Raw genomic sequence first — 21,263 nt, 5'->3', positions numbered from 1 at the left:
CCCCATATTTCTCGAAAAGAGATAGCCTTTCCATTGCCTACCCCTTTTTTTAAAATTTAAAAAAAAAAATCCCATGTTAAATTCCCCTTGTCCGTAGATTGTCCCACGATTTATTCCCATGTTAAATTCCCCTTGTCCGTAGATTGTCCCACGATTTTTCGCCATGTTAAATTTCCATTGTCCGTAGATTGTCCCAAGGGGTTCTGTAATGCTAATTCCCATTGTCCGTAGGGTATCCCCCTTCACTACTTGCGACTTCCCAATCATTTCACCTTGCCGTACGGACACGCCGGTATTGGTCTGTATATAAAAAGGAACCCTAGGCAAGATCGATAGTTCATTGTGACTACCAAGACCAAGCGAGCAAGATGAATACTTTGAGAGAAACACAAAACAAGTTCAGACAGGCACAATTCAAGTTTGGGGCTTCTGAAGTGGAGCGCGATTGTGAGCCTTGCGATGGGAACGATGCTGTACGCTGTGACCTTAGTGATGCCGTAAAGCATCATGGGAACTTTGTTCTCACTACCCCTATCATCGAAGTGATGCTGTGCGTGTCAAACCTGAGGGATGCGAAAGCGATGCCGCTCGTCCTCTTGGACACTTTACTGGGTTTCGTTTTAAAGGTGGATGTTCACCTTCACGTTTACCCACCTACGGATGTCATCCAGCCCTGAGCAAACTCCTGTCCATGTCACCCAACCCTCATCGAATCGAACCTGTGAAAGACGAATATTCGTTCCCTGTACGTTTGTCGGAATACTGCGACTTTGAAAATCGTCTTCAATCGTTCAAAGGAAAATGGCCTAAGTATCTGGGAGGACCGACCCCCGAAGAATTAGCCAGAGCCGGATTGTTCTACTTGGTCGAAGGAGATAAAGTCAAGTGCTTCAGTTGCGGTGTGTCACTTCACCACTGGGAACCACAAGATTCTGCCTACGTAGAACATGCTCGATGGTCACCGAATTGTCATTACTAACCCTTAATGCGACCGAGACATTGAAGTAACTTACCATAATCTGTTTATGGATACTTTACAAGAGAACATTCGCACTTTGCCTGTGGAGTTGAGAGAAAGGATTTACCGAGAGCTGGTCAAAATACAAGTGAAACGTAAAGAACAATTGCATCCGTTACGTCACCAGATGTTTAATCACTGGTACCTGAATGCTATAAAAGGACTGATTCAGTTGAAAGTGTTCCATTGGACAGACATTGATCAACAATCCCCTGGTTTTAAAAAGGATTGGTTTGCTATTGATGATTCTATCTACTACAATGTAAACTTACTGCATCGAATTCTAGAGGAAGAGTTAACGAATTACCGACATCTTTTACACAATGTCAACTTAGTGAAAGAGGAAACTTCTGAACGAATTGTAATGTGTAAATTAGTGACTAAACGATTTAAATTTGGCACTGAAGTAAAACCATGTCTGTACAAACGGTACATTTCTTGTGTTAGAAAGAGGATTCAGTATCACCTATTTATGGATACTTTGCTAGAAAACATTCGTGCTTTGCCTGTGGAGTTGAGAGAACGCATTTACCGAGAGCTGGTGAAAATACAAGTCAAACGTAAAGAACAGTTGCATCCGTTACGTCACCAGATCTTTAACTACTGGTACCTGAATGGTATAAGAGAACTAATTCGTCAGAAATTGTTTAAGTGGACAGACCTTGTTCAATACTTCCAGGGCCCCGATGATCCACGTGTTCATCATTTTGGTTACTTCGAGATTCACCTAGTGCAAAGCATTGAGGAAGACAAGTTAAAGGATTACCAACATATTTTACGTGGAATCTACTTAGCGGAAGATGAAACTTCTAAACAAACTCTGACGTTTCTGTTACAGTATGCAAGATTTAGATTCCCCACTGAAGAACGATGATCTCTGGCTAGAAAGTACTTGTACTGTTTCCGAAACAAAGAGACTATAAAAACAGGCTGCCATGCCACGACTTATGTCACATGTAATTGAACAGATTCCGTGGAAGGAATTCAGTGATCATATTCAAACCGTGGATCATTACTATCGATTATTAGAAGAACTGTATCCATTCAATTTGGGTCGACAAGTGGTGTGTGTCTTAGTGACTTGTTTTCTAGGATTTCGTTTACCAGCCGATTCCTTGTGGACTCTTTACGATCAGTACTTACCACCCAAATGGCCTTAAATGGTCACGAAAGACTCCTTTTGCTCAAAGCCGTGCGTTTTCATCTGGATACTTCTCGACCTCAACAAGAAAAAAATATTCGTCAACTTTTAGCTACCCAAGACGTGTATGACGATGTGTGTGTGTAACTTGTGACTTACACCCCCATTGGACAGATGTCCGTGCCTGGAAAGAATGAGATTTTGAGGCTTGGACCCAAGAAGTGGCCCAGTATGCACGAGAGTTGTTCAAGGAAAAAAGTCACTTTTCAACCAGTGTTAGTGACGGTGCCAGAAGAACCCGTCACCCAGGACAGGACTGTCGTGGACATGCCTAAAAGACCCTTTCGGGAGGAGACTTGTGTGACCTTACCCCCTATAGAACTGGTCAGAACATTACCCAAAACATGTTGTACAGACACTTGTTTCTATTCCACGTTGATCGTTTTGATGTGTTTTTTATTCCTGTACATAACTATTTGGCTTCTATGTATTTTTGTCTTTCGTGTTGTTCATATTTGAAACATTCAATAAACGTGTCCTGAAAAAAGTATATAAACTCTCGTCTTGTCTGTTTTCGTGTCACAAGTGACATTCCTAACACTATGGCTACCTCTGCTGTCTCTGCTCCCTCTTCCTCCACTGTCAAAGTCATCGACGAACACTTAGATCGTGCCAGTTGGGAGGCTTTGTATCTTGGCCATCCCTTTAACATGCTCATTGCTGGACCTAGCGGTTCAGGCAAAACCGAATTCGTCAGACGTTTGGTCGAACATAAACATCATTTGATCGATCGTCCAACTCAACGCATCTATAAAAACCTCAGACCCTTTTCGTCTGTCTCACACAACGTCAACATGACGTCCCTTCAGTCGCATCTTCCCGTCAAATTGATTCGTGCCTTGTATGGCATCAGTCGAGAAAAAAATCCACAAACACGAGCTCGTGTCTTAGAAGCTAGTCTCAAAGAAGTCTTACGATGGTTCACGGTGACGGCACGTCAGTTACTACAAGGGATCATTCAGATTCCTCATCAAACCAAACGCTTTTCTGATCGAAACAAAGTCGCTTTGACCCAACTGGCCCATCCTGGCATCGACACTCAAACCAAAAAACAAATCATTTTTAAGCCTGGAGGGAGCGGTACTCTTGGAGGGGTCATCATTCGCTCTCTCTTAAGATGAGATCCTAATGCTCCCAAACTTCTCCCCAAGAAAAAAGTCAAACGAAGCTCCAAGAAGAAGAAAAAGAGCCACGGTGCCAAGGCCAAGTGCCCAAGGAGACCCGTGTCTCCAAGAACTTCTCCAGTGGCGGGACCCTCCTCTTACCAGTCACCACCCCGGAAAAAGAAAAGCCCCCAGAAAAAGAAACAGAGAAAAAGTCCCCAGAAAAAGAAAAGTCCACAGAAGAAAACTAGTCGCATGAGAGGCACTTCGGCCAGGATGCAACCTTACACTCGCAAACGACGACCTGCAAAGGCGGTGACCGCGTCTCCGGTAGCCTCAGGTTCATTCACTTCCCCGTTGATGTCACCAAGAACTGAAGAGTACTTGGAGACGTTGATTACACCAAGAACTTCTCCGTTGATAACCCCAAGAACTTCCCCAGTGGCAGGACCCTCCAATTTAGTGGCAGTGGCCGCTGCTCACAAAGTACCATCTCCCAAAATCAAAGTTCAAGAAAGATAGGGCATGTTACAAAGTTTACTGGATTTGTCCAAGCAAGAACTGGCTTGATTTCGTCCATTACGTACCCCTGCACGACCTGTCATGCCTGTCCTGAAGTTGATACGCCGTAAAGACAACCAGTGGCGACGCGTTCCAGTATAAAAAAGGCCTGTGACTAAGTAGGGGTATCAGTGTTTTTGGTGCTGAAGTCTCAAAGATGTCACCCTCCAGAAAACATCCCTCTTCTAAACAACGCCAAGGAAAGAAAAGGAAAGGACTGCCTCCACGTTTAGTCAAACATGGGGACATGTTATCTGTCCTGTCCAAAGCTTCTCCACCCCTACGAAAAAAACTCATTCAATCAGCCTCCAAAGAGGTCATCGATACCGTGTGCGAATGTTGTTTGAACGTCTTGAAAGGCGCGATCCCTTTGTCCAAACACCAGAAACAATGCTTAGGCAAACATCGTCACGTTCTTCGCCAAATGGTTCAAAAGAAAATCCCCCTTCGTCAAAAGAAAAAGATGTTGGTCCAACGTGGAGGCATTTTACCCCTCTTGTTAGGTCCATTGCTGAAAGGAGTCTTGGGAACCATGTTGGGAGGACTGGTGGGAGCAAGATAAAAAGGCCCTCGGAAGTCCCAAGATCTCAGAATCGACCACTGACAACCCCATGGAATGACGAAAACTAGCTTTAGTGCCTTACAAACGATGGCTAGAATACCATCGTTGGCAAGAACAACGGACCCCGCATTTACCTCCCAATCCCCATTTGAGCGAGATGTCCCAGTTACAACACGAATTGCAGTCCTTGATGGATCGCCAAGATTTGTCTGAAACAGAAAAATCGCAAAAGTACGGTCAACTCTTGCAACGACTGCAACTCTTTCACCAGAAAGCTTTAGACGAAACAGCTTTTCCCACTCTGAAAGATTTTAAGACCTTGATGAAAAGTCCAGCACCATCACCACTACCACCACTACCAGTGACCAAGACATTAAAAGGAGAAGAAGAAGAAGAAGGGTTTCAAACTGCACCAGAAAAAGTACGCAAGTTAACAACACCACCTACCTCCAGAATTGGGTGGATTAAAAAGATGATGACCACCCCTTCTTCATCACAAGAGAAAAAGAAAGTGAAGACACAAGTGAAGACAGAAGTGAAACAAGAACCGATATCCCCTGTTCTGACATCCTCCTCTTCGATACCTATTGCCGGTCGCACACGCAAAGCATTGCAATCCAAGAAAGTACCCCAAGAGAAAAAGAGTAGCATCTTCCAAGAGTGGGTGCCTTATTAACACACAAACACAAAATGGAAAAAGTCTTAGCCAGCATTTACTTCCATCCCTCGCATCCTGCAGGTCACGCAGGAGTTCAAAAATTGTATCGTGCTGCCAAAATGCGACTGAAAAGTCTCCTTTTACCTCAAGTGCAACGATGGTTACAAGAACAAGCTACCTACACTTTACACAAACCCATTCGACGCAAGTTTTCCAGAAGTCGCACCCGAGTGGAAGGCATCGATCATCCATGGCAAGCCGATTTAGCCGATGTCTCTCATTTGGCCAGCTACAATCGCGGCTACAAATATTTGTTTTGTGTCATCGACGTCTTTTCCAAATTTGCCTGGGTCGTACCCTTGACTTCCAAATCGAGCAGCGAGTAAGTACGAGCCCTGCAACGAGTGTTGAAACAAAGCGGTCGTCACTCTCTTCGATGGCAAACTGACAAAGGCACCGAATTTCTGAAACAAGCTTTCCAAAAAGAATTAAAGAAACGTGACATTCATTTTTTTACACCGATAATCCCGAAATAAAAGCCAGCATCGTGGAACGTTTTCACCAAAACCAATTTTACTTAACCTTACCCAATGACAGTTCCATGGAGGTTTTTCCCAAGAACACGCTGTGCTGTTACACGGCCAAATTACCTCAGACCATCCCATTAGATCACGAAGCCCATTGGGAAGTGGCTTTAGTAGAAATCATTCACCCAACCTAAGTCCTCAATGTCCTTCCCAATCAAAATAAATTTGATGTTGAAGTTCATGAAGAACAATTGCAACAGTACTTTGAGACCTATGACAAATATGACAAGAAAACCCCTGGCACAAAAAATCAAAAGTACGCCACCTATCACTTGTTCGTTCCCCCAGGCTATTATTTTAGTGGTCAACATTTGCTGCGCACCATAACCTCCAGCTTTAATGTCGTGTTTCTGAAAGCTTTGGAAAGTGTCAAAAAAGTGTCACCATGGAATACCACAAAGCAGCTCGTCGCTTCTTGATGAAATTTGACGGGAGTAAAATCGTGTCGATTTTATTTTGTCCTGAATTGTTTGACATGTTGGACGGGGACATGGACATGAGAATGGCCATGCTCAAGAAAAACGATTTACCAATCATTTACGACAACGAGTCTTTTAGCAAGTTATTTCGTGCCCCGGTAGAATTGAACCAAGGACTGAATTTGATGTTTGTGTACTCCGATGTGGTGGAGTACAACGTGGGGGGACACACCTCTGTGCCGTTACTGCGTGTCATTCCTTTCAAAGTGGATTCTGCCACGACCGCTGACGAGGCAGGTGGAAACACTTACCACGTCCACCGCGAATTTGTACATCCTCACTATTTGCCTGTCAGTAAGTCTTATTTGGACACGGTCAACATTGCTATAAAAGGAGATCTGGGACAAAATATTCCATTCACCAAAGGAAAAGTCACGGTGAAACTCCATTTTCGAAAACGGTTCTCTCACGACTCGTAAGTCATGTATCCAGTGTACCGAGAGGTTGCTCGACAGCGAGGACACGGTTTAGGAGATATGTTAAAATCGGCCTTTCGTTAGGTGGCCCCGGTGTTGAAACCGATGGTGACACGCGGATTGCACGCCTTGAAAGATGCGGCACTGACACAAGGCAAAGAATTTCTCCAAAATGTCGTCATCGACAAACAAAATCCTAAAGAACCCTTCATGAGGACAGGCAAAAATGTCTTGCTACAAACGGGTAAAGACCTTTTGGGCCGACGAGACACACCTATAAATGCCCTGCACGCTACCGAGTCAGGCATTCAGCAAGGACAAGGCAGAAAGAGACGACGAAGAAAACACCCTTTCACCAGACTTCACACTTCTAAAGCTAGAAAGGCAAAGAAAAGAAGAACCGTTCGAGACTTAGACGTTTTCGATTATTGAAAATCAGAACAAAAATGATGCACCGAGAGTCTTGCGCTTGTTCCAAGTCGGAACTGGATCTGTTTGCCATGCCCCCCACCATGATGACCATGCAAGAATCCCAGTGGGTGGAATTTCATCCCGTCTCCTCTTTGACGGATTCCGCTCCCATCGAGTTTGAAATCAAAGGTCAGCCCGAAGATTACATCGATCTGAATACCAGTTACCTGTACTTGAAAGTGAAAGTGATCAAAACAGACAATACCAATCCAGGAGGCGATGCTAGAGTAGCTCCTGTCAACAATTTCATGCATTCCTTGTTCAGCGAAGTGGACTTGTACTTGAATAACAAACTGGTCAGCAGCAGCATGGATACTTACCCATATCGTGCCTACCTGGAAAATCTCTTGACGTACGGAAAAGAAGCCAAGAATACTCATCTGGATGCTTGCGTGGTATGGAAACCTGACACGGCAGGTGTGGCCACGTTTAGCGACATAGTCCTGACGAAGATGACAATCCTCACAATGTGGGGTTTAACGACCGTCGTAAGAAAATTCTGCAAGGGCGAAGTTTAGAACTGATGGATCGCTTGCATTTGGACATGTGGTTACAAGAAAAGTATTTGCTGAACGGGGTGGATATCCGTCTGAGACTGAATCGTAGCAGTGCCGCTTTCCATTTGATGGCCCATGCCAATGAATACAAAACTATCATTCAAGAAGCCCGACTTTACGTGCGTCGTGTGGAAGTGTTACCTAAAGTAGGAAACGACGTCAGTCAGACGTTGAGCAGAACGACCGCCAAGTATCCGATACGACGCGTAGAAGTGAAAACGTTCACCATTCCCGCTGGACAGCGATCTATGATCGAAGATCATCTGTTCCAAGGACAGCTACCCAAGCGTTTGATTGTTGGTATCATCAGGAATTCAGCCTTCAACGGAACCCACGATCAAAATCCTTTTGAGTTTCAACATTACAATGTGTCCAAGATCTAAGTCAGTCGCGACGGCAAGACCTTGTGTACCCGACCCTTTGAGCCTAACATTGATGTCGCGAAGGATTATTTACTTGTCCCTGTACGAAGCCACGGGACAGTTAGGAACCAACACCAGTCACGGTATTTCGTACGACGATTATGCAGGAGGCTATGCTTTGTGGGGTTTTGATTTCACTCCAGACCAAGGCAGCGACGAGGGACATTTCCACCCTATAAAATCGGGTCAGATTCGTGTGGAACTTCAGTTTGCAAATCCACCTCCAGATCACACAGTGAACGTCCTCCTGTATGCAGAATTTGACAATACCATAGAAATAAACAGTTTGAGAGAAGTCATTCTAGATTATTAGAAGCCATGGAAGACTGTTATCCCTCTTTACCTAGTGGAGAAACTTTGAAGATGGAATGTGAGGAGACCATGGAAGAAGAAGAAGAAGAAGAAGAAGAATCCCAAGACGAAGAAGTTATCATGAAGTCAAGATGGCCAGAACAAGAAGCCCATTTAGTCTCCTGTTTTGCTACAGTCCTGGCAGATATAATGAAAGAATTGATCAAGAAAGAGTGCTATGGATGTCACAACGATCATCCCAGTCAAATTCAACACGACAAATGTCTTATGTTAAGTCAAGAAGAAAAATTAGGACAAATATCTGGACAAAGCTTGGGATCACATCGAGATAGAATTCGTGTTGAACGAGTGGTATAAAGGCTTGGATAAACGATCTTCTCCATTAACGTCTCTGGAGTGCCGTCGCATCGAATCTCTCTTGGACCAGAGTAAGAAGTCGGATCTAAACGCCTTTTACTTGTCAGACATTTTCAAGCAAAAAGTCAGGATCGAATTGATCTTTTATCATTACCTGTGAAGAAGAAAACCACACAAATCAATGGATACCTGGGAACTTTATTACCTTTTGAACCACAGCTCGTACACGGCTTCTTGGAATCCTGTCGTCTGTGCTAAAGATGAACTCCCTCATCGTAAACCTCAAGACCATCTAGCTTATGTGATCAACACGGACGACAGTCATCTCCCAGGAACCCACTGGGTAGCCGTCTACTTTCCTCAAGAAGGATGTGTGGAATATTTCGATTCGTATGGATTGCCTCCTTTGGAAGACGATATCATCGACTTTATGAAAAGAAATGCTCAGACCACCCGATTCAATAATGTGAAATTACAAGGCACAGATTCCTTGGTGTGTGGACAATATTGTGTGTATTTTCTGCATCATCGCAGCCTGGGTTATTCCTTAGAACATTTAGTGACTCATTTTGATCCTCGTTCTTCTTCTAGAAACGATGTGAAAGTAGATCAATGGTTTTGTGACCATTATGCTTATCTTTTGTCTCAAGCTAGGAAACGTAGTGTCCATCAATGGCCTAATGACTTACAGCAGTGGAAATCACAATTTCATTCACAACGTTGCCTTGTCCAAAATAATGTGTAAGTTGGAAAAAATGTTTGTTATTTGAAAAAATGTTTGATGTTATATTGTTAAAAATGTTATAGTTGTTTGTTAGTGTTAAGTGATTTTGAATAAAAAATGTTGTGCTTTGAAGAAAAAATGCCTTTCTGGTTTGTTTGACTATATAAATCTTGATTCATGCACTTTGACTTCTTACTATCCCTCTCATGACACTCATTGAACGTTGCGGCTCGAAAACCGTGGAGGGATGTTTTCCTTCACGTCCGCGCTTTGACTTTAAAGCCGGGGGTAGCCTTCAGTCTAACCATCCATTGTCGACTCATCCTCCTACGAAGATGTGCTCCAGACTAGCTAAGCTAAACGAAGCCTACGTTAATTTGCATAGGGTCAGACACAGTCTGATACAAAAGCCAGAAGAGATAGAGAATGTGAGAATGCTAAAAGTCACTGAAAACCTGATAGAAGAGCTCTTCAGAGAAGAAGTGAACAGGGAGAAAGAAGAATGGACAGAGAAGTACAGACTTCAGAAACAGCAGAGAGAGAGCAGCAACAGCAGCAGCATCAGCAACCTGAACCTGACAGAGGCTTTGTCGATTGTCGTATCGACACCAAAGAGTTCTTCTTCTCTTTCCGAAGAAGCAGACCTATCGTCAGAAAGTCTATCGTCAGAGGACTAAAAGATTGCCATAGCAAACAAAAAACCCCAGCCCTTTTCAGGGCTACCCAATATTCTAGAAAAGAAATAACAATTGATTTGCCAATGTGTGTATGTAGAGTAGTGTGAATATAAATACTGACTCTTTTTTATAGTGTGAGTGTATGTGTATATGATTGTGTGTTTGTAAGTGATCACGTAAGTTTGTGTGGATAGTAGATCATGATCATGGTTTTTTTTTGCTGTTTGACGTGTGGGGAAAGTAGATTTGGGGTTTGATTGCTTTGCGTATGTGGATCGTATATTGAAGTGATCAATGAAAAGCTTTAAATTAGTAATGGGTAGTACAAAAAAGTGAGTGAGTGTTTCTTTTAGGTCGGCGCGTTGTTTGGTCATGATCTAGGTAAGATCAATTTTGTTTTAGGGGATGTTTTCCTTCACGTCCGCGCTTTTAGTATAAAGTGAAAATCGCTGGGCAGTCTAGCTACCCTGTTCATTCGTTAACAAGACAATGAATACCAGAATTGTAAAGCTTCTAGAACTCCAGATGCACCGGGAATATGCCAGGCGCATACTAAATGAACTGGCCGCGGAGGCCATTGTCGAAGAGGGAAGGATGAAAGGGGAGGAGGAAAGAAAAAAAAAGAAGAGGAGGAAAAGGAGAGAGGAAATTTCAGAATCCCAGAGACAGAAGATTGGGATTCTGAAGCCACTTATCCCGCCTCTGCTCTTCCCCAAAAAAGAGTGAAAAGAGACTGGGGAAGAAGATGTGTGTGTGGTGCCAGGCCTGGAAGGTGCCATCATTAACCAGGTGCCATGGAGTTCAAAAACAAACAGCCCTTTTCAGGGCTACCCAAACCTTTAGAAAAGAAATAGTAATCGATTTGCCAATGTGTGTGTATGTAGAGTAGTGTGAATATAAACACTGACTCTTTTTTATTTGTGTGTGTGTGTGTGTGTCTTTTTGTAAGCGATCACGTATGTTTGTGTGGATAGTAGATTATTGGGTTATGTAAGAGCTTAAGTTGGTTTGTGTGATAGTAGATTAGGATTTCATTTTAATGCTTTGCGTGTGTGGATAGTAGATTTGGGGTTAGTTTATTGCTGCTTCACGTATGTGGATAGTAGATAATATGAAATGAGAAAAGTAGGGGATGTTTTCCTAAAAACTAACAGTGTTTGCCATTGGAGCCCATTCCACGGAATAAGCAAACAAGAAGATGCCAGCAGCTTCAGCTTTGTATAACAACCTTGTGGGAAGTTGGTATTGGATGGTGGATGGATTGAATGTAGCAGAAAGGCTTGAACAGGAATGGAGGCATGCACTGACAAAAGACTTCGTCTCAAGACAAGTAACCAGCCTCCACTTAGCCATCGATATTGTGAAAGAAATGATAGAGGATGAGGAGAAGAGAATCAGAGGTTTCATTAACCCACCGTATGTGAAAGTGGGCAAGTTGAAAGAAGCCGTAGTTTATGTGACGAGTGTAAGGTGTTTATTAGAAGACATTGTAGAATGGACAGATTGGTCTTTTGTGAAGTGGGGCTTAGACAAGCTTAAGAAAGCGAAAGAAGTAATGAGGAAAGTGCTGACCGAAGAGGTCAAGAACATCAAAGAAAAGTGGTCTAAGAAGAGAAAAGAAGAAGAAAATAGAAAGAGAACAGAAAACTTAGACAAACTCAACCATAACTGGATACGAATCCAGGAGAAATTCAGAGCGCTAGGCCATCCTGACTGGATGCCAGAGACGAAGGAGAAGAAGAAAGGAATTTTAGGAAAGATAAGGGGATGGTGGAAGAAGTGGAGGAGTTAGAAGAAGAAGAAGAAACCCAAAGGCCCTTTTCAGGGCCACCCACATCTCTCGAAAAGAGATAGACTTTCAATTGCCTACCCCATTTTTTTTTTTAAAAAATTCCCCTGTTCAATTCCCCTTGACGCTAGACAGTCCCACGATTTATTCCCTATGTTCAATTCCACTTGAGGTTCAACAGACCCAAAAAATTTTCCCATGTTAAATTCCCCTTGAGGCTAAAGTGACCCAGGTGTTTTCGTAATGTTAAATTTCCCAATGAGGCTAAAGTGACCCAGGGGTGTTTTTAATGCTAATTCCCATTGAGGCTAAAGTGCCCCACTTCACTACTCTTGTACGTTTCAGATGGTGGTAAACATGCTAGACTTTATACCTTTCAGATGGTGGCAAATATACAAGATCTAGTACCATTCAGATGGTGGTAAATATACTAGACCTTATACCTTTCAGATGGTGGTAAATACCTAAGACCTAGTACATTTCAGATGGTGGTAAATATACTAGATCATATGCCTTTCAGATGGTGGTAAATATACAAGACCTTGTACGTTTCAGATGGTGGTAAACATGCTAGACTTTATACCTTTCAGACGGTGGCAAATACACAAGATCTAGTACCATTCAGATGGTGGTAAATATGCTAGACCTTATACCTTTCAAATGGTGGTAAATACACAAGTACTAGTACCTTTTAGATGATGGTAAATATGCTGGACCTTATACCTTTCAGATGGTGGTAAATACACAAGACCTAGAACCTTTCAGATGATGGTAAATATGCTGGACCTTATACCTTTTAGATGGTGGTAAATACACAAGACCTAGTACCTTTCAGGCTGAGGTAAATATACTAGACGTATAGTACCTTTCAGACTGAGGTAAATATACTAGACGTAGAACTTTTCAATGCTGAAAAATACACGAGACCTTGCATTTTTCAATGAGGCACAAAGATCAGACACCGGCCCTTTCAATGGTTGCACACAGTGGCAAACAATACGAGTTCGCAATTGAAAAAGAGTCATCATAGGAAGAAATATACACTCGAATCTTTTCTTTTTTTAGCTTCAGGAAATATATCCGGGTAAAATATCAATAGATTAACACGTGGAGAGAAACATGCAAACAATAAGGAGGAAATAGGTGCAAAAAAGTTTACCTTGATCTTTGGTTACGATAATATCATGGGTTTTGGTTCAAAAAGATCACAATGCCCCACATACCGCTCGTTTAAATCATAGATGTTAAAAACGTTAAAATTAAAATAAAAAACGTAAAAAAACGCATTTTTTCTCAATAAATAAAAAACTAAAAAAAAACGTTCCAGTAGATTTTAGGCAACGCAAAAATCAATATTTTTACTTATTTACACGCTACATACCAGTTTTAAAGTTTCAGTGATACAAATACGAAAAAATGTCAAAAGTTTTAAACCGTAGTTCAGATAACATTTTAAAAAATTTCACTCAATGTCGTTATCACCATCTGACTGATCTGACCACTCTATGGTTTCCTCCATATAATTTATATTGTCCAGCTTTTCCTTTAGGCGAAGATTTGCATGCACAAACACTACATCTCGCACTCTCTTGCACTGCATACGGTTTCGCTTTTTCGTGCTAATGAAGTCAAATGTTGACCAGTTTCTCTCGCAGGCGGAGGCGGACGTCACCTGTGCTAAGACCCTAACCGCAACTTGTTGCAGCTCCGGAACGTGAGCTCCGAATGACATCCACCACCTGTATGCTGACATTTCTTTAGCAGCTGCAACCGCCATCGGTCGAGCAAATAATCCTTGTCCTGCACGATACACGGCGTGCTGCTGCACGGCTTTCACCTGCGACTGAACGTCGCCACGGTATATTCTTTCTATCATATCGTGAAAGCCTGAGACGACTTCTTCGTTTCGATGTTGCAAAAAATGAGAATACCCAGGATCGAGCACAAAGCCGGCTGCATGTAGATCTGTATGCAACATTTTCCATCTGTCCATAACGAACTGGCGAATTTGTTTTTTTTTCGTGCTGGTGGTAAATCAGCAGCTTCCACAGACTGATCGATTTGGAACATTTTCCAATATACTTTTCCTGTACAAGGTACTTCTCCGTCAGCCAGTCGCAGTAGCTCAACAATCGGCTCACACACTTTAGTTACTGTTTCCACCGAGCTCCAAAATGTTCCATTCAAAATCATGTTTGTGACTGCCTCGCCTTTCTCTTTATAAATTGTATCATTTAGCCATTTTTTGTACTCACGACTTATCAGTTTCCTGCAGAGCATCCTTAACTGTACTCAAGCGTTGGAGCATAATAAAGTGAGTAGCAAATCTCGTTTGGTCGGGCGTTAGAAGCTCTAGATGAGAATGATTGCGAAAACATGCCTGGGAATACTGGTGATTCATGATGAATTTAACGATATCTTTAGAATCAGTAATTACACTATCTATCCATGGCAGCTTCCCTATGTCTTCAAGTAAAATATCCAGACAGTGAGTCGTGCATGGCGAGAAAACTATGTTAGGATATTGCTGCTGTAACATCGTACGAGCTGCAACACAATTTGATGCACTGTCCGTAATAACTTGTACAACACTTTCCATGCCATACGATACAATGCACTTTGATATCTCACCAGCAATAAACGATCGATCTTTGATTTCGCCGGAAGTATTCAAAGCATTGAGAAAAATACAGCCGTCCCCAGTAGCTGCAAGAAAGATAACAATGGGCTTGTTCTGCACATTTGTCCAACCATCAGACATAAGCGTAACTCCGTGCTTGACGGCCTCTTCCTTAAAAGAGGCCATAGATTGTTCCACTTGATGTACTTCCTCAGCTAGTATTTCAGTTGAAATTTTGATTCTGCTTGGTACTTTATAGTGAGGACCACATTTTGCCACGGCAGCTATTGCAGCCTTAAAATAAGTACTGTCGGCAATAGCGAAAGGTATGCCGCTGGTATAAAACAAACGAGCGACAGCTTTGTCTGCATCCTTTTTCGTAGCACTCGCGAACATAGAGGGTAACGACATCTGCGTCTCACTCGCCTCACTACTAGCGGCTTTTGTGGCTTTATCCAGTGCGTCGAGTTTCCGTTTTTTCGCTTCCGCTTCTAGTCTCACTGACTGCTGCTTCTGTAATGCCTGCTGCACTTCACATGGAACTATTGAACATTCCCTGATGCCACACTTTGGATCTCCAAGTAGGTGACCTCTTATACGTACAACACCACAGTGAAATTCTTTATTACAGTAAATGCAACTAACTTTGCTCAAAGTGACGTTATCTTTTTCATCTAGTACTAAAACATGTTTCCATTCTTCACTTTTTTCTTTCGGCTTTTTAACAGCTATACACAAGAGGTATTTATTTTAATTTCGTAATTTACTATCAGACAATCTTAACCGCTACTGGTCCGTTAGTTGTGTATGTAAGGCTTCAGCAAAAGCCAGTATCTTTCTGTAGCCCAGGCAGCTCGGCCTACGCACCGAGCTGTCGCAGTGGGAAAATCGATTTTCCCACGAAACACTACGACTATTATGTGGAATATCGACTGAAAAGTTTCTAAAAGATGTTTTCGTAGTCAACTAGACCTATAAAGTATATGAAAATTGTTTAGGCATAGCTTACAGTCAATTTCAGTCTATAATTGTTATTTTGTGAAAGATATTTATCCTAATCTGATGACTAGAAAATACTCAAAAAACTACAAAAATTGGACTTTATAGCATGCGAAACGTTCCAAAAAAGGGACTGCAAAAGGTTAAACACAGCGTAATCTTCCAATGTATACACGCCTGGCCTACACTACCAGATATCAGCACGATGTTGTAGCATGTTTACGTAAAGTATCGTAGGCTAGCATCATAGATTCATTATTGATCGATATTTGTTATCTAGAGTATGACAGAGGACCGCCTGTATGGCCGATGATAAAAAAAAAGAATGGAAGTACCAAATATAAAAAAGGCAAAAAAATAAAAACCGTTAAAAAAAACGCGTTTTTGGAGGTAAAAGAAAAAAAGAAAAAAGCGTTTTTATCATCTATGGTTTAAATGGTATATTAAACAACAACTATATATATATATATATATATATATATATATATATATATATATATATATATATATATATATATATATATATATATATATATATATATATATATATATATATTCTTTCTATTCATGATATTAAATAGTATACATCAAGATGACAAATGTGACGATGGCAATAATGTTGATGATGACGGCCACGTCGACGATAATGTTGATGACGATCCTACTATGATGATTAGCTTCAAAATACTAGGATTTATTTGCTAAAAAAATAAGGGCTTTTTGTAGTTTAAAGAAGGTAACGCCATCAAACAGATCAGAAGGGAAGTAACCCCATGAAAAGCACAATAGGTTTAAATGTTTAAGGAAGATAACTCCTTTTGATCTCAAAGCAGTAGTAGTTGTCTCTCTTACTACATACATCATAAAAGCATTTTTGCTTACACATGTTAAATTGAAATGTATTTTGTTTAAGTATGGTCTCATTTTACAATGAAACCACATCTTCGTCTTAGATTTATATTGTTCTGAAATTGGGATAAGTCATATTTGCAAGGTTCTAGTGTATCAAAAGTTTTAGATGATTGAATCGAAGTAACCGTAGTACAAAGTAATCGATAAAATGATTGTGCTTTGTCGCGTTTAGCGGGTGATAGATTGTTTTCGAGATGACAGTGTTTGGGAACACCTGGCGACAGTCAGGTCAGAAATTATAAATTATTGAATAGAATGACTAAGTTTGTGCATTTGTTATATCCTTGATGTGTTTTTTATTATTATTTTTTTTATTTTTTTTTAACCGGCGGTGTGTGTGTGTTTATGTGTGAGTGTGTGTGTGTGTGTGATTAGGATTATTAAAGTAGCTTTAAGAATTTTTTAGTCATATCGCTACGATGTCTGCATTGTGACAGTTTATAGTGATGTCTAGCAATGGGGCATCATGCCACAGATACGTAGCATGATGTCCCACCCAGTCACATTATCCTGACACCAGGCCGAACACTAAACTCTTAATGCTGAGGGCCAAGCAAGGTAGCTGTTAGTACCATTTTTGTAAGTCTTTAGTATGACTCGGCCCGAGATCGAACCACCACCTCCTTCCGAGGCAAACCGGCGGTGGGGTACAAGCAAAAGAAAGTGTGTGCAAATCTATAGACAGAACACTTAGCTACGTCATAGATGTGGAACATCGCGAGGCACAATATTTTGTTTGATACGGATTTAATGTAACATAAATATATATTTACCCTCATGTATTTCCTAAACATACATAATTAAGGATGATATCGACGATTGTATCAATGATATTCATCATTATTAGATGAAAACTGTTTTATAAAATAATAAAGGAACTTTTCGCTACTATATTAAAAAAGTAAAAACTCTGGAGTTGATGGTGCGAACGTCGTGCAGTTTTAGGCAAAATGGTAATCTACAGTCTTAATTTCGGCCCAATTTTGTTAATTATTTTGGAATTTAAGCCACTCATTCCCACCTATAATTTATTTAATCCGGTATAACTTTTTAATTTCATGCTCTTTTTTATAGAAAAAAAAAACTGATTTGTTAATTAATTGGATAGCTAATCAAATTAATAACTGATCTCAAAATAGTGTATCCTCGTCATATGTAGAAACTCTTCATAATTCTAAATAGCTAAATAAACTGCTGAATAGCTGACTTTTACAAATTTAAACTGCTGAAATCTGTAAGAATCGCGAGTCTATATTCCATAGGATTCTATATGAGTATGGACGTTTGATATGAGTTGAAATCTCATGAGTAGGTCCAGCTATGGATACTGAGCCTATTTGAGATCACGGGTGATTGAGATAGTCCGTCTTATCCGACGAGCTGGTCCGATCGGTTTGAGCCTCAAGGATCAAGGATAAGGGTTTTAGGTACATAGTGCGACCATGCGAGGAAGATTTGATAGGTAATAGAGAACCTTTGGGTTATTAACGACTGTCGTGCCTTTAGTTTGAGTGATCCCACGTAATGATCACATGCTGAAGTTAGAAGCTTACATAGATTGGCCCAGCCCTTTTAAAAATATCCCAATGAGATCAGAGACAATTAGATGATTCTGTGTGAACAAATAACGGTATTCAATTGACACAAGGTTTTCTAACAAATATTTTGTAAACGCTTCCGTTCAGATAATCTTAGAAAAATGAAAGCAAATACGAAACAGACAATTCATCTCATTTCATATCATTTATTTTCTTTCTTCATCTGTATTACTTCTCTCCTTTTTCTTACCTTACTTTTCCTCTTTTTTTCTTCCTTCCGCTTTAGTCCCATCCCCCTGTTAGTTCTTTCCTCATGTCTTCCTTTCTTTCTTCATTAATTTGTTTAGGCATTCAATCTCTTCGTCTCGTCTTCGGGTTCTTTCTTTTCCTCTTCATAAATTAGCATTTTTGGTAAATATGCATTATCAGTGACATAGTTTAAATATATCTTTTATTGCAAAATAACTGAATTGGCTAGGTAGTTATAACAACTTACTATCGCCTTTCCCATTGAAAAAAATATTTTCTAATGCAAAATATCCAACCATAATTTCATAAATACATATTATAGTGATTTTATTGAAGAAAAAATAAAAGAAATTAAAAAGGAAGATGAAAAGAGAAGAATATATATTCTGTGTCATAGATACAGGGAACAATTCAAGCAATATTGGTATCGGACCGTTTCGATGTTTTAATATATTTTATACTGCAAAACCTATAATTTGATTTTTCTCCTTCATCATAATAAGTGACTTTGATTAAAATACCTGCGACATAAAAATAAATAATGTTCGTTAGTTTACGCGTCTTCTCCACATACTCTTGGACCTACTTTCACGAGATGCTTGGTGGGAAATCGGACTTATTGATCAGTTTTGCGTATATAATCGATAATTTTGTATCAACAGTCTAAAAGTTTCAGAAAGTGGTAGTTGAAAAAGATTATTCCTCAGAAGGACACTGGACGGTAGTCCTATAAATAATTTTCTGTCAGGAGCATACCTGTACGAGACTGAAGCATGGTCGGATCCCTGACGCAATGGATATCGGGTTATCTTTCTCACATAAGGGGAATAAATTCTTGTAAAAATAGTGGCACGTTAGAGTTAATATTGTTCTAGAAAGTCTTAAGCTTTTTACTGGTTCTCCTTTTGCTCAAGGGAATAATACCTGTTTCTAAATACGTGTATAAACATTACTTTCATAACATAATGAACAAGTGAAAATGAGAGCAGCTTCAAGCTGTATTCTTTCTATTTTAATCGAATTCTCCTCATGACATCCGTCCCAGACTATTATTATTCAATAAACTGGGCAATCTCAGACTCGAATGAAGGACTACAACCGCAGTGTGTAAACGTGGCAACTTGCCCAGATCTTGTCCAATAGTGATGTCCGAGACAAATACGTGGTCATAACTTAAAAGAAAACCAGCAAAGCTTTTAGACATTCTCTTTTGCCTGCAATAGCGAGAACATTTAAAAATGTCGAAGACATTTATCTTCATTCTCTTGATTGCCTTACTGGTTATGAGACATGCAACCGCCCGGCAGGGTAAGTATCAACAGGATAAATCACTTCTTTCCAGACTGCAAATCGTCAATTTTGGAGATAATTTTATTTCTAAAACATTAATTTGCTAAAGTATTGGTAGATAGGACTGCAGAAGTCATGCGCATTGCATGTAACTCTAAATTACATTTTAACTATCACTGAACAGAAAAATACCTTCTAAATTAGAGTTGATAAATTTGGACGCTTTATGTAAATTAGAGGACATTTCTTTCCGCAGTAACTTTACAATACATGTTCCTAAACCTAACAGGTAATATTGAAAACTCACGTCTGTCGATACATCGTGAATCACAACCTTTAGTTTCAGCCGATTTTATTTCATTTATTTGTTATAGGAGATTACAAAATGTACAATATAGACCGTAAAGGATTAGAACGAAAGCCAACGGTCTATAAGGTTCTCTCCTTTCACGACACCATAATTGTAAATATATACAAATATGTGGCGGACAATATTAAGTTTTAAAAACGATTAAAATAAAATTTTTGAATTGTCTCTTGTAAAAACATTATTATTTAACCAAGATATATAAATCTCGAGGATAAGCAAAGAGGGCGTAGGAAAAAGACGAGGGCAAAGAAAAGAACGGGAAAATGTCAATTAAATTGTTAAACATTGCATAGAAAGTTGAGAAAATAGAGAGGAATCAAAGCAGAAAAGCAATAAATAAATAAAAACTAAATAAATAAATAAATAAAAATGTTAAAAACGTGAGATCAAAAGTGAACAGCTATTTACGATCGAGTGGTTGCGGAGGCTGTGACGAATTATTTGCAACAACAGGGGAAATTGTTGTTTACAGCTGTTCTTGATTCGTGGAAGCGCATGCGTGTTTGTAATATGTGTGCATAGATAGTTCAAAACAATGCAATGTATCACCATACAAGAATGTACTTAGATTAACATACTGCGTGATGGATTGAAATAATTCGATGTGTTATTCTTGATAATAAACGTGAGAGAAAAATAAGTGTTGTGTACTTATTATCAATCCACGTCTGATACTAAGTGATTCGATTCTTTGTAAGTACATGCTGAGTAAAGTGAACTGCAATTGTTCTAAGTCGAGCATGATGAAATTTTAATTTTCCCTTTTTCCCCAATAAATGTGCATGGAAACATAAGTGTCCCGAGTATTTAATGTGCTTTTAAAGTTGTTAATGTCGTCAATTTTAGGAGTCTCAATATATACTGTATTTCGTTCTCGAATGGTCAAAGGAATGCACGAGTCGTAATAGTTTTGTTCCAGCTTGAAATAATTGGAAATTGTTTACGTTACGTAACTTTCAGAGTAACTTTACTCACAGCTCGTGGAATCAGTGATGTAAAATAGGGAGGATGTGAATCATTCGTCATTTTATCCCAACCATAAAATGAATATTTTATAAAAAAAAATAAATAGATACATAAACGACACAATTGAACATGAAATGCATGATTTTATTTTCGATAAGCATGATTATATTTTGGTGGCAAAGCAATAAATACATGTCCATACTAATACTGGTTCAGTGTCGTACCTTATACGTGCGACACCTGGTGACACAATTAATGGACATAGATTTTCACGAGTTACTACAGCATCTGCAAAAAGCGCCTTATTATCGTAACCATAGGTTGTCGCCATTTGCTCGCGGAGTTCACGGTAGGATGATATCCGCAAAATTTAATAGTTTCGAATTCAAAAATTAAGAAATAAGACAAGTATTGACACGCTCTTG

At 40.0% G+C, this 21,263-nt stretch overlaps 1 protein-coding gene across 1 annotated transcript; it reads right to left on the bottom strand.

The window, feature by feature from the left end:
- Nucleotides 1-14,145: 14,145 nt before the first annotated feature.
- On the bottom strand, nucleotides 14,146-18,987 carry LOC149776735 (uncharacterized). Its single transcript, XM_089941348.1, has 2 exons — nucleotides 18,969-18,987; nucleotides 14,146-15,242 (listed from the first exon to the last, which is right to left on the bottom strand). Exons 1-2 carry the CDS (start codon nucleotides 18,985-18,987, stop codon nucleotides 14,146-14,148), a joined length of 1,116 nt encoding a protein of 371 aa, XP_089797474.1.
- Nucleotides 18,988-21,263: the final 2,276 nt, after the last annotated feature.

Source organism: Sinohyriopsis cumingii, chromosome 18 (assembly GCF_028554795.1).
Source record: "Sinohyriopsis cumingii isolate HCF-2022 chromosome 18, ASM2855479v2, whole genome shotgun sequence".
Taxonomy (NCBI): domain Eukaryota; kingdom Metazoa; phylum Mollusca; class Bivalvia; order Unionida; family Unionidae; genus Sinohyriopsis; species Sinohyriopsis cumingii.
The sequence above is the reverse complement of the archived record's forward strand: the minus strand, read 5'-3'. Positions and strand labels throughout refer to the sequence as shown.